The sequence below is a fragment of the Leptonychotes weddellii genome, chromosome 16 (assembly GCF_054177405.1).
Source record: "Leptonychotes weddellii isolate Sample4059 chromosome 16, ASM5417740v2, whole genome shotgun sequence".
Taxonomy (NCBI): Eukaryota; Metazoa; Chordata; class Mammalia; order Carnivora; family Phocidae; genus Leptonychotes; species Leptonychotes weddellii.
Window position 1 is genome coordinate 16,044,073 of NC_138384.1, and position 14,274 is coordinate 16,058,346.

At 48.8% G+C, this 14,274-nt stretch overlaps 1 protein-coding gene across 2 annotated transcripts in view; it reads left to right on the forward strand.

Annotated features, from left to right (window-relative positions):
* Positions 1-14,274, forward strand: part of CDH3 (cadherin 3) — a 46,418-nt gene that overhangs the window by 26,933 nt on the left and 5,211 nt on the right. For both annotated transcript variants that reach the window (XM_081807408.1, XM_031024518.2), the window contains 10 exons: positions 1,033-1,158; positions 1,361-1,516; positions 1,606-1,750; positions 3,075-3,250; positions 3,860-3,988; positions 5,181-5,366; positions 7,341-7,582; positions 7,954-8,099; positions 8,837-9,061; positions 12,883-13,089. In XM_081807408.1, the coding sequence (XP_081663534.1) occupies positions 1,033-1,158; positions 1,361-1,516; positions 1,606-1,750; positions 3,075-3,250; positions 3,860-3,988; positions 5,181-5,366; positions 7,341-7,582; positions 7,954-8,099; positions 8,837-9,061; positions 12,883-13,089 (1,738 nt within the window). The remainder of the gene's footprint in view (positions 1-1,032; positions 1,159-1,360; positions 1,517-1,605; positions 1,751-3,074; positions 3,251-3,859; positions 3,989-5,180; positions 5,367-7,340; positions 7,583-7,953; positions 8,100-8,836; positions 9,062-12,882; positions 13,090-14,274) is intronic.

Consider the following 14,274-nt stretch of genomic DNA (forward strand, 5'->3'; position numbering starts at 1 on the left):
CTCCCCCTGCTTGTGTTCCCTCTCTCGCTGTGTCTCTCTCTGTCAAATAAATAAAATCTTTAAAAAAAAAAAAATTTTTTTTTAAATATTAAAAAGTTACACAATGAATAACCTCCCTTTGTTTCTATGCATCTATCTAATGCCCTGTCCAAGACACAGATAACCGGGTACCTGGGTGGCTCAGTTGGTTAAGTGACTGCCTTCAGCTCAGGTCATGATCCTGGAGTCCTGGGATCGAGTCCCACGTCGGGCTCCCTACTCAGCAGGGAGTCCGCTTCTCCCTCTGACCCTCCGCCCGTCATGTGCTCTCTCTCTCTCATTCTCTCTCAAATAAATAAATAAGTAAAATCTTTAAAAAAAAAAAAAAGACACAGATAACCACTGTTACCAGTTTTTTCCTTCTAAAGTTTCTTTATATATTCTATATTTATTTATATTAAACATATATGTTTTATATTTTATATACGTATACAGATACACAGACTCTTTTTCCTCCTCTTTTATGCAAAAGCTAGCATACTATTCACGTCTGCACCTTCTTTCTGCACTTAAAAATAGATCAGTATACTGCCTGTCCCCTTCTCACAGATAACCCTGTCATTCGTTTCTTTTGTATCTGCCCCCATACTTTGTTTATGTGTGAGCCACTATGAATACAGTCCTATTTTCCTACCCTTTCATACAAAAGATGATACATATTAACTATGTTAAGTTGTTAAGTGATACTAAACTACATTATAGTTTAGTATACCTTGTTCTTTTTCATTTAACAGCATATATCAAAGATCTTTCCTGTCCGCACATAGACTTCCTTATTTTTAGAGCTGTATAGCAGTTCCACTAGATAGAAGTATTATAATGTGTATTTAGTTGGTTCTCTCTAAATGAACACTTAGGATTATTTTCAATTTGCCTTTTGCAGTAGCCATTTAGGTCTTTCTACTTACCCTTTAATAACTTCTGTAAGTGAAGGGATGTTGGGTGGTTTCCAGCTGTTCGCATGTCCGGTTAAGGGGTCTTCTCTCCTTGCAGGAAAAGAAAGCATTGAAGATCTCCCCATCCAACCGTATCTTGCGAAGACGCAAGAGAGAATGGGTGGTTCCACCAATATCTGTCGCTGAGAATGGCAAGGGCCCCTTCCCCCAGAGGCTGAATCAGGTATGACTGCGCCTCCTCCCTGGAGTCATTGGTGGCTGCAGGGACCCTCATCCAAAGGCCTGCCAATGAGGTTTCTTGCTCCTGGAAGCCTCTCTAACGGGAGTGGGTTCTGATAAGGCAGTGCCTCTACACCCCTCCCCACCTTTGTTGCGGTCCTGAGATAGTTGCGACTTTGTCAGCTGCCATTTTCTTTTGCTTCCAGCTCAAATCTAATAAGGACAGAGGCACCAAGATTTTCTACAGCATCACAGGGCCTGGAGCAGACAGTCCCCCTGAGGGTGTCTTCACCATAGAGAAGGAAACAGGCTGGTTGTTGTTGAATAAGCCACTGGACCGGGAGAAGATTGCAAAGTATGAGGCAAGTAACCTGTAGCATCCAACAAGAAGCAGGGCCCCGGGGCCAGGTGGGGAGGGGGCCAGGCTGACCCCACACCTGTGCACCCACAGCTCTTTGGTCATGCTGTATCAGAGAACGGTGCCTCAGTGGAAGACCCCATGAACATCTCCATCATTGTCACAGACCAGAACGACCACAAACCCAAGTTCACCCAGGATGTTTTCAGAGGGAGCGTCTTGGAAGGGGTACTACCTGGTAAGAGGACTGTGGTGGGGGCGGTTATAGATGGAGAGGTCTGCTGGGCCCAGACCTAGCCTTGGGTCAACTTCTAGAACCATCTGGAGGTCAGACCAGACCCCTAAATGCTAGAAAAACCCTCCATCCCTGATTTCCTCAGCTGTGCATCAGATTACTTGGGATCATCTTAAAAATTTAGATTCTCCCACTCCATCCCAAGGTCCCTGAATAAGAGTGATCCTAGAGTACAGCCTGGAATCTGTATATTTAAAGATTTCCCAGAAGCTTCAGATGATCAGCCAGGTTTGGGAACCACGAGTTTTAGAGCTACAAAGATATAGATTTGAATCTTGATTTGCCTCTTTACCTGTGACCCTGGGCAAGTTCTTGACTTCTGAGCCTCAAACTTCACATCTGAAAATGGGAACAAAGGGGACACCTGGGTCGCTCAGTCGGTTGAGTGTCCAACCCTTGATTTCAGCTCAGGTCGTGATCTCAGGGTCCTGGGATTGGGCCCCTCATCAGGCTTTGTGCTTGGCACGGTGTCTGCTTGTCTTTCTCCCTCTGCTCCTCCCCCTGCTTGCTCTCTCTCTCAAATAAATAAAATCTTGAAAGAAAAGAAAGAAAAGAAGGAAGAAAGAAAATAGGAACAATGCCTCCTCTAAAGAATTGTGAAGATTAGATATAACAACCTCAAAGACAGATGCTGGTGGGGTGGTGTTCTCCTCTTCCCTTCCTCTCTGAGTTGTGAGAATTCGAGAAGTGTGAGTTGGTTAGGTTGCCAATACAGATATCCCCCAAAGAACAACAGTACCTTAAATGAGATGGAACCTTATTTTCTCCTTATATTCAAGAAGCCTGGAGGTGGACAATCAAGGCTGGAATGGTACTTTAAAACGTGGGAGACCTAGGCCCCTTTTCTCTCGTTGCTCTGCTATTTAGGCTTTATTTCCAAGATTGCCCCGTGGTTGCTGCTAGAACTCCAGCTGTTACACCGGGAAGGGGTGGGGGTGTGGAGAGTAAGCCCCATCCTCAGAAAAGCACTTCCGCCGAAGTTATATATCCCATTTGTCAAAATTTAGTTTCAAGACCATAGTGGCAAGAAGGGATGGGAAATAGTCTTTGTTCCAGGCAGGCCTGTGCTCAGCTTAAAATGATTGAGGATTTTGTTTCTAAGAAAGAGGCGGAGAATGGAAAACGGACACCATCTAGTAATCTGCCACAAAGTGGAATACGAGTCCAAGCTGACGAGCAGGGTGGAGCCTCTCAGAGTTCCAGAAGTGGCAAGGCTGGGACTGGAGCAGGGAGGGAAGGATGCTCACCCAGTCCTTCTGCCCTCTAGGCACTTCTGTGATGCAGGTGACAGCCACAGATGAGGACGATGCCGTCAACACGTACAATGGGGTGGTTGCTTACTCTATCCATAGCCAAGAGCCAAAGGACCCGCATGACCTCATGTTCACCGTCCACCGGAGCACGGGCACCATCAGCGTGATCTCCAGTGGCCTGGACCGGGAGGTGAGTGGCTCCTACCCAGGCTTGCTCAGGCTGGGGCCTGGCGCTCGAGAGCAGGAGCCCCTGTCCATGGCCGCTGCTGTGTTCCCATGTTGATGTCCCACAGCTCTCTGGAGCCAGCCGCATGGTGTCAGATGGTCTTGTTAAGGCTGAGGAGGCAGCTGTAAAATGCAGGCGTTTGATACTTTCTGTAGATTTTCTCATTTCCTCTCGGAATGACTCACGTAGCATGCACGTTGCCCAGATTTGTCCCTTGTGTGCTACAAAGTAGAGTTAGCTCCATGGATATTGGAGTTGCCTACTGTTTCCTAATTAATACCTTTGCCCAAATCCCCACTCAGAGCTCCCATTCTGCATCAGCCCAGGGTCAGGGGGCAATGCCCAGACTCGACCGCCGGTTGGCCCAAGAGAACCGTTGGGGGTCTGCATTTCCCCTCTGCCTCCCCTATTTGCCTCTGTTCTTCCCTATGTTGGGTGAGCAGTGGGACGGGGATTCAAGAGAACACTGTGAGAAGGGGACACATTCCCCTTCCCTCCACATACATCCAGGGCTGTGCCTCTGGGAGCCCAGGCTGAGGGGCCCCTCAGCCTGAACTCTCCTTTCCTCCCCAGAGAGTCCCCGAGTACACACTGACCATCCAGGCGACAGATATGGACGGGGATGGTTCTACCACCACCGCAGTGGCCGTAGTAGAACTCCTCGATGCCAATGACAACGCTCCTGTGTTTGAGCCTCCGAAGGTAAGCGCCCTTTCAATCCTCCTTCCCTCCGCAGATGATGAAGGACTCAGGTTTTCCTTTCTAATGGAACTCTGGAACCAGCTCACGTTGCTTCGGTCCCACCCCACCACTTACTAGCTGTGTGACCAGAGACAAATTACCTAACCTCTTTGTGCCCCATTTCCGAATCTGTGAAATGGAGGTAATAATAGTACCTGCTGCATTGTTCTGAGTTTTAAAAGGCATAATCTCTGTACAGTTCATAACACAATCCCTGGTACATAAGTGCTCAATATGAAAATCCTCACTGAGGCGCGCCTGGCTGGCTCGGTCGGTGGAACATGTGACTCTTGGTGTCATGAGTTCAAGCCCCTCCTTAGTGTTAGAGTTTACAGAAAAAAAGGAGAGAAAGAAAATCCTTGTTGATATGAACAATTAGAATTTTTTTTTTTTTTAAAGATTTTATTTATTTATTCATGAGAGACAGAGAGCGAGAGAGAGAGAGAGGCAGAGGGAGAAGCAGGCTCCCAAGGAGCAGGGAGCCCGATGCGGGACTCGATCCCAGGACGCTGGGATCATGACCTGAGCCGAAGGCAGACGCTCAACCATCTGAGCCACCCAGGCGCCCCATGAACACTTAGAATTTGCCTCACACCTGTATGTGCCCACCTTCACCCCGTGAATGCTCTGGGTCACCTCCAGCGACAGAGGACTCAGGGCCAATCAAGATGACACCCACCCCCCTTCCATCTTTAGATAACTCTGGCTACCGAACATTATTTAGGCTTGATTAAAAATTTGCTCTGAGCAGCTGAGTTCCCAGTGTTTGCCACCTGTTCCAGAATTTCCAAAAATGTTCCTGATCTGTGCGGTACAGCAATCAGGCCCCTGGTCCTTCTTGCCACCCTCTTCATACCTTTCTGATCTCAGCTAGATGGCCACATGTGGCAGGGTTAGGGCACCCAGACCCGGTGAGATTCCTGGAATATTTTGGCCCTGGATCTAGGAAAAGCCGGCCCACGATCCCTGTGGTCTGTCCCAGCAGCTGTGAGGACATTCTGCATCTGTGTGTGCCCTGAAACCCTGGTGTGTGGGTTGGGTGGTCCCAGGAAGAGTGGTTGCATGGAGGATCCACAGCTGGCAAAGAGTGGAACAGTCTCAGGATGGGCGATCAGTCTCTACTCTGACGATGCTGTGCTTCCCGCACTGACAGTACGAGGCCCGTGTACCCGAGAACACGGTGGGCCATGAGGTGCAGAGGCTGACAGTGACTGACCTGGATGCCCCCAACTCACCGGCATGGCGCGCCACCTACCGCATCTTGGAAGGTGATGACGGGGACCATTTTACCATCACCACCCACCCCGAGAGCAACCAGGGCATCCTGATGACCAGAAAGGTGAGTCCGTTTGGGCTTTAGACAGGGGTCACCCCTGGGGCAGTCAAGTGTACAGCCTCCAGGACAGGGTGGTGGAACACCAGCCTTGGGACACCTGCTTTGGAACATTCACCAGGGAGTGCACCAGGCCCGTGGCTTCTGACACTTACCCATCCCTCGTGTTGGGGAATGAATTTGTTCAAAGTAAATCTTACCAAGGGACTCAATTCATAATACCGGGGAGAGTCACTGATCTGATGGAGGCAGGGGAGTGGAGCCCCTCCTCCCAGATCCTGGTGTCCGGTGGCTGCCCCCAGTTAGTCTTCTCACACACAGGGTCTCTGTTTTATTGGAATTCTTGCTAGTTTTGCATTTAATCCATAATACATATCTAGGTTTTTGCATAGTAAAATGTTCTAAGTTACTTAGTAGTTAGATGCCTGCCTCTCACAAAGTCTTTGAATAAAATTGATGCTTTAAGAAGATGGGCCTAATGTTTTTTTAATTTCTTTTACCTCCTGGTTTATTATGAAAAGTGGCCAGGGGCACCTAGGTGACTCAGTTGGTTAAGCAGCTGCCTTTGGCTCAGGTCCCTGGGATTAAGCCCTGCATTGAGCTCCCAGCTCAGCAGGGAGCCTGCCGGTCCCCCTGCTTGTGCTTTCTCTCTCTCTCTGAAATAAAATCTTAAAAAAAAAAAAAAAAGAATGGCCTAGTTTGAGAAGCAGGGTTTTATATAATACTTTAACGACTATCTCCTTGCAACAAAAACTTTGTAATGCCCTTTTTATATTGTGAAATGAATTTCATTTATAATAAGTTATAACTTACACAATTTCTGGAAAAATAGAATGTCCTAACTGTGAAATAAAGAAGAATTTTACAGGAAGAGTTGCTGATAATAAGATGTTTCTATATGTAAGCTTTGGGGCGCATACTAGAAAACATAATGAGGTGGTCAGTTATCTGGTCTCTTTGTGGAATCGTCCAAATGCAGTGGATACTGCATGTCACTCAGGCAGCTCATGTATACCACGAGTCATACCGATGTCTTTATACAATAGCAAATACACGACTTTTAGGAAAGGCCTGGACAAATCAAATTACAAGCTCCCCTCAGAAGTTACATTCCTGGAAAAGTCAGTATATATTAAAACAACACCAAAAACTTAGTTTATATGTAAAACAAGTAATTATAAACAGATTTTTCACACCCATGAATACATGAACGTCCAAGGGGCTGTTGGCAAGTCACATGGCCTTAGGGACAGTTCTTTGTGTCCCTGCCCCAGCCTATAAATGCCAACATCATCCCCAATCATTATGACAACCAGAAAGGCCTCCACAAGTTTCTACAACACCCCCTAGGGGACCACCACTCCATTGGGAACCATCTCTAAGGCTTAACTGGTCTAGGGGTGGCCTGAGAGGCCCTACCAGAGACTCAGAAAGGGCAGGAGGATGGGGAGCCTGGGTGGCTCAGATGGTTAAGCATCCAACTCTAGATTTCAGCTCAGGTCATGATCTCAGGATTGTGAGATCGAGTCCCACATCAAACTCGGCACTGGGCATGGAGCCTGCTTAAGATTCTCTCTCTCCCGCTCCCTCTCCACCCCCTCAAAAAAAAAAAAAAAGTGCAAGAGGTTTTATGGAAAGGACAGCATTTCTTTTTTTAAAGATTTATTTATTTTAGAGAGAGAGGTGGGGCAGAGGGAGAGAGAGAAACTCAAGCAGACCGAGCACCAAGCACAGAGCTCAATGTGAGTCTCCACATGGGGCTTGATTTCACAACCCTGAGATCACATCTGGAGACAAAACCAAGAGTTGGGTGCTGTTTAACCAACTGCACCCCCCTCCAGGCACCCCGGGAAGGATAGCATTGTTGATGCTGGGAGCCTCCAGCCCCTCACCGTGGGCCCTTTCTTTCTGACATCACAGCACTGCATAAGTCCTCCTCACATATCAGCGGCTCAGGTCCTCCTTCCTCTTCTCTCTCAGGGCTTGGACTTCGAGGCCAAAAACCAGCACGTTCTGTATGTTGAAGTGACCAATGAGGCTCCCTTTGTAGTGAAGCTCCCAACCTCCACAGCCACTGTAGTGGTCCACGTGGATGACGTGAACGAGGCACCTGTGTTCGTCCCACCCTCTAAAGTCATCGAGGTCCAGGAGGGCATCTCTACTGGGGAGGCTGTCTGCACCTACACTGCACAGGATCCTGACAAGGGGAGTCAGAAGATCAGGTAACCAGGAGCTGGGCTCAGATGCATCCAAAAGCACTAGTAGTATTGGATGGGCTATTTATTATGGTCGGTGTTTGTTCTAATTACCATAAAGACTGCTACATATTTTGAACATCACCCTTGCACAGGGCCTTCCCTTCCTACCCTTCCCAAGGCTAAGGACTCTGAGATCCAGGGGAGCAGGTACAGCCACTCTCTCTCATGTGTCCCTGCTGGGCTCCCATTTAGGGGTGGGATGCATTTTTCATGTGATCCTGCTTAGGAGCCCCAAGTCCCATGACACCATCTGCCAGTTGGAATGAGGAGGCTTTGAATGACAACCAGAATTCTAAGTATTCTGGGTATGATTCCTCTCAACTTTTCCATCCCAGCTACCACATCCTGAGAGACCCAGCAGGGTGGCTAGCGATGGACCCAGACAGTGGGCAGGTCACTGCCACGGGGATCTTAGACCGTGAGGATGAACAGTTTGTGAAGAACAACGTCTACGAAGTCATGGTCTTGGCCACAGATGAGGGTGAGAGCTTCCTTCCAACCCCTCCACTTGGGTACCTTTGGAGCCCAAGGCATAGCACATCCCCTCCCCAGACAGGGTATGGTGTCAGAGAGGGTTATCAGCAAACCAATCTAGAGGGTCAAGGGAAACTTGCAGAGGAGACTTCTAAAGACTAGGATTGGCTGGCTCTGGTTTCCCTAAGACCCAAGTGTTAGGAGAAAGACTTATTTCAGCCCAAGTGTGTGGTTCACTGACCCCTAGATTGGCCTGTTGGTTTCCCCTTGTGATTGGATTAGAAGGGGCTGCCTGGAAGATGGCATGATTGATTAGTGATGTCACACCATGACAGAGCTGGGGGTTGTGATGTGATTTGACATCTCTGCTTGACACAGCAAAGCAAGGCCTGGAAGCAGGCGAGAAGTCATGGCAGGACTGTGAAGGGAGCCATCCCTAAAGTGCATCAGCCCTGAGGTGGCCAGTAGGTTTCTCTTTGGGGTAGATTGGTAGTGGCTGTTAACTGCTAAGATCAGTTAGGAAAATCTGCTGAGAATGAAGGCATGATTGTCATGGATCTGCCATCACTGGTTTGATCTATGATGAGACTAGGGCAGGACAGGGAGGGGCTTGAAAAGTTACAGCTGGGCAATAAACAGGAACCTCTCTGAGGCTGACTGGGTAGGTCAGAGAGCTTAACATTCATCCATTACCCCAACCAAGGGCAGATGCTAAAAAGGGCTCCTGTGTGTAATTGTGAACAGGAAGCCCTCCCACCACTGGCACTGGGACCCTCCTGCTAACACTTATGGACGTCAACGACCACGGCCCGGTCCCTGAGCCCCGTCAGATCACCATCTGCAACCAAAGCCCTGTGCCCCAAGTGCTGAACATCACGGACAAGGACCTGTCCCCCCACACCTCCCCTTTCCAGGCCCAGCTCACACACGACTCGGACATCTACTGGACAGCAGAGGTCAACGAGAAAGGTGAGTGAGTGATGGTGGTAGGTGGGTGTGTGCCCCATGCTAGGACCCTGTACACATTCCCACCATTTATTGAACCCTGATGATAGGCAAGATGCTTTTTCTTTCCTTATTTAATATTTCTACCACCCTCTGTGGTCAGTATTTTTATCCCCATTTACAGATGACAGTGAGGCTCAGAGAGGTTAAGTAGCGTGCCCAAGGGCACAGAGTGTGTGAGCAAGTTGAAGCCACAGTCCTTGTCCCCCACACACCCGCTCCTATCCACCTCCCTGTCCTTTCTCTTTCCCATCCTCCCGGAGCTTCTCAGTCTTCCATGGCTTTTCAGTTGTCACTGGCCTGGGAAAGGGTCTAACTGGCATCAAGTGAGTGAGGACCCGGGGTGTGTGAGAAGGATCCAGCCCCAAGAGCCAGTAAGGCCCCTGGAGAAACACTGTTCACTTTGGTTTAAAATGTCTCCGCCTTCCTCCTGGGGCTAGGAAGGTTCCCCAGGAGGGAAATAGGGAACCAGTACACACAGGTTCAGCCCCAAAGGAACCAAGTGCCCAGTGTCTATGACTGCTGCTGAGCCCAGCCCAGAAAGGACTCAGGAGATCTGCTTCACATACCCACATTGTCTCAATTTTATGATTCCTGTGATTTGGGTATGTATGTCCTGCACCTTCCCTTTGAGGAACCCACATTGGTCTCCTGTCACCCCCTTGTGGCCTAGAAGCCGTTTTTTCCCCTCCCTGGTCTTAGCATTTATGGAGCATGGACTCTGGAACCAGAATGCTTTGGCTCAACACCCAGTTCCTCCATTTATTAGCTTTGTGATTATGGACAAGTTACTGAACCTCACTGTTCCTCAGTTATCCCTACCTGTAGAATGGTGCCAATAATTGTCCTACTTCCATCCAGATACCGTGAAGATGAAGTAGGTGATTCCACGAGAGGCCTCTTGTCTGGTACATCAGTGCTCAGTAGATGTGAGCGGCCACCTTTCGAGCATTCTTCCCAGGCAGCAATCACAGATCTGGCTCAGTCGGGTGTGAGCGTTATGGCCGAAGCCCAATGATACAAACACCCGATGATAGTATTGAGACCTGGTTCTTGGGGTTTGTTTTGTTTTATTTATTCGAGAGAGAGAACAAGCCGGGGTGGGGGGTAGGGCAGAGGAAGAGGAACAAGCCGACTCAGGGCTCAATCCCAGGATCCTGGGATCATGACCTGAGCCAAAGTCAGATGGGTAACAACAGATTGAGCCACCCAGGCGCCCCTGGTTCTTGGTTTGTTTGTTTTTTTTTAAGATTTTATTTATTTTTTAGAGAGCGAGAGAGAAACAGCATGAGAGGGGCAAGGGTCAGAGGGAGAAGCAGGCTCCCCACTGAGTCGGGAGCCCGATGTGGGACTCGATCCCAGGACCCTGGGATCATGACCTGAGCCGAAGGCAGACGCTTAACCATCTGAGCCACCCAGGCGCCCTGGTTCTTGGTTTTAATTTAGTTTTTCTCTCTGACCATGTCCTTGTTGTCAGGGGAGTTCATCCAAACCCTACCCCTGTGCGACCTCGGTCTGGTTACTTAACCTCCTTAAGCTTCAATTTCTGCATTTGTAAAGTAGGCTAATAGTGACCTCCTCTTAAAGCGGTGGTGAAGATGAGAGTAGAGCCTCACTCCCAGTCAGTTTCCACTTAGTCACCAGCACCACCATCGTCAGCGTCACCTGAGAAATCCACCCTCCGGCACGGGGACAGCATGGTGGTAGGGATGTTTCAGTGAAATACCCCACCTTGGCCTCCACGATGTGGTAGACCAAATATTCGGCCTGCAGAGCTCCCTGTCTGCCTGCCATTGCCGCATGGGAACAGGGCGAAGCCTGCCTTCTGGCTTTCTTACTAAGAGGAGCCCAGTGAGTATGCAGAACCTTTGAACAAAAAGTGGCTTGAGGTCAGTGCTGAAATAAGCCGGCAGGCCTGAGGGTGGGCGAGCTAGAATCGTGGGGTGGTGTTTGGTTGCCCCGATGACTGGGGGACACTGCTGGCATTTAACGGTGAGGATCTGTAATGCTTGGGAAAGTCCTGCATGATGAGAAGTCATGCTACCCTGGCTAATAGCTCCTTCTTGAGAAACGAGTCTAAACTGAAGGCCTTTCTTCAGAGAAGCCCCTGACCCTGTATTTCTCACCCATAAACAGAGCCCTCTTCTCCATTCTAGGATCGCCACACAGTCTCCCCGGAGTGGGACCCCTTGTGCAGCCCCACTGAAGCTCGGCTTCTGCTTCGAGGTTAACCTGCCACCCACGCTGGGCCTTTGAAGGCCGGTTAGCACAGTGCCCGCAGCAGCCTCACAGCAGCCCCGAACCTGTGTGTGTCACTAATGCTGACCGTGCTGGCCGGCAGCCTCTCTGACCTGCTCCACAATGTCCCTTATATCTCCAGGCCATGTGCATTTGCATTTATTAGTAACTGATGCTCTTGGGGCGCCTAGATGGCGCAGTGGGTTGAGCGTCAGACCCTTGATTTTGGCTCAGGCCATGATCTCGGGGTCCTGAGATCGAGCCCCGTGCTGGGCTCCACGCTCAGTGTGGAGCCTGCTTAAGACTCTCTACCTCTCCCCCTCCCCCTGCACCCTTGCACACTCTCTCTCAAATAAATAAATCTTTGAAAAAAATAATTAATGCTTTCGCAGAACTATCAGTATTTCAGATACTGAAATTCTATCGGATAGTTAAGGCATAAACATATTTACTATTGTAAGGGCAAAAATGCTGTAATAATGGTAGTGAACTTTCAAATAGGAAAACAGGTGGTCAGTCAATGTGAATATTATAAGATGGGGTTAGTAATCTCAGGAAGAATGTATTTCAGTGTGTTCTTTTTGAGGAGAACAGCCAAGCAGCTAGCGGTGCTGAGAAATTATTGGCCCTGCATGACATGATTTTTAAAAAATTTCATTATTTTGGGGTGCCTCAGTGGCTCAGTCAATTAAGCATCTGCCTTCAGCTCAGGTCATGATCTTGGGGTCCTGGGATCGAGCCCCGCATTGGGCTCCCTGCTTGGCGGAGAGCCTGCTTCTCCCTCTCCCTCTGCCCCTCCCCCCACTTGTGCACGCACGCTCTCTCAAATAAATAAAATAAATAAACTTTTAAGAACTTCATTTTAAAAATACTGTGACTGTCGATTTGACTTTAAGAAAATAAGATGATGGGGCGCCTGGGTGGCTCAGTCGTTAAGCGTCTGCCTTCAGCTCAGGTCATGATCCCAGGGTCCTGGGATCAAGTCCCACATCGGGCTCCCTGCTTGGCGGGAAGCCTGCTTCTCCCTCTCCCACTCCCCCTGCTTGTGTTCCTGCTCTCGCTATCTCTTTCTCTGTCAAATAAATAAACAAATCTTAAAAAAAAAAAAATAAGATGATGAATTTATGGGGCGCCTGGGTGGCTCAGTTGGTTAAGCGACTACCTTCGGCTCAGGTCATGATCCTGGAGTCCCGGGATCGAGTCCCGCATCGGGCTCCCTGCTCGGCAGGGAGTCTGCTGCTCCCTCTGACCCTCCTCCCTCTCATGCTCTCTGTCTCTCATTCTCTCTGTCTCAAATAAATAAATAAAATCTTTAAAAAAAAAAAAAAAAGATGATGAATTTATTTTGCTATCCCAATAATCCTTTCCGTGTTGGTGAATTTGGCTTTGGCCAAATACCAATTTTTTTTTTAACACTTGGCGTAAGTGTGCTTTTGGGGTATTTCTCCCTGTTGGCCAGATGTAGAGGCGGTCTCCTTAATCTCCAGCGTGATACACTGCATTCCACTTGTGGCCTCCTTGTGGTAAACGCTATCTGTCTCCTCCAGGAAACACAGTGGCCTTGTCCTTGAAGAAGTTCCTGAAGCAAGACACGTATGATGTGCACCTTTCTCTGGCTGACCGTGGCAACAAGGAACAGCTGACCGTGATCAAGGCCACCGTGTGTGACTGCCATGGCCATGTGGAGACCTGCCCCGAACGCTGGAAGTGGGGCTTCCTCCTCCCAATCCTGGGGGCTGTCCTGGCTCTGCTGCGTAAGTACCCCTGCTCTCTCCCCTCTGAGGATGGGGTAGTTTGAAGACCCAATTCTTCCCTGAACTGCTGGGACTAAGGTGTCCCCAACATTGTCCATCTGTTCCTGATACTCTTAATTCTAGGAGTGTCATTCAGTGGGTAGATGTTTATGGAGCTTCTGGAATGTGCCAGGCTTTGGGGAGACCATGGGGAACAGACAGACTGAGCCCTGCTGTGATGTCATCTAGAGGCTAGAGCAAGTCATTCTGAACGTGCGATCTCCAGACCAACAGCATCCGCAGCGCCAGGAACTTGTTAAAAAGGCCAGTTCTCAGGCCCACTCCTGACCTACTGATTCGGAAACTTAAGGCTAAGACCCAGTAATCTGTATTTTCACAAGCCTCCAGGGGTTCTGATGCATGCTAGGGTTTGAGAGTCACTGGTTTACGGGGCAGACGTGTTTAGTTACAAACTAAATTCTTTACTCTAAAGGTGGAACCTTTCACATTGTCTTTATCCACTCTCTGAATTGGTCCTTATACCGAAACACATTCAGTCCGATATGAATTCAACAAGGGCAAGCTTTAATCCACATACTGCACAGCCAGCACTGTTCCTGGCGCTGGGGTGCAGCGCTTTATAAAACAGACTACTTTCTGCCCTCATGGAGATTAATTTCCAGTGCAGAGAATAGACAGTAAATGACCTGGCAGAGAAATCAGTGTTGGTATGGAGAAAAAGCAAGCAGGGGGAGGAGGTCTGCCATCTCAGGTAGGATGGACAAGAAAGGCTTTGCTGAGAAGGGATATTTGAGTAAAGACCCGAAAGGGGTGAGGAAGCAAATGATGCAGATATCTCGGGAACAGCAAGTGCAAAGGTCCTGAGGCAGCACTGTGCTTGGTGTGTGGAAACAACAGATGGCTGGAGTGGAAAAAGCAAAAGGGAAAAAAGTAAGGGGTGAAATCAGAGAGGTGATGGCTGTGGCCTTGAAGCCTATTGCAAGGATCTGGATGAAATGTGAAGTCATCAGAGGGTTTAAAGCAAAGCAATGATGTGATTTGACTGGAGTTTTACAGGATTCCTACTAAACAGACTGTGCAGGGGTAAGGGTGGAGACAGGGAGACCATTAAAGAGCTATTGCCGTAATTTAGGGGTGAGATGATGAGAGATGGTCCTATTTCAAGGCAGAATCAGTTCAGATTCT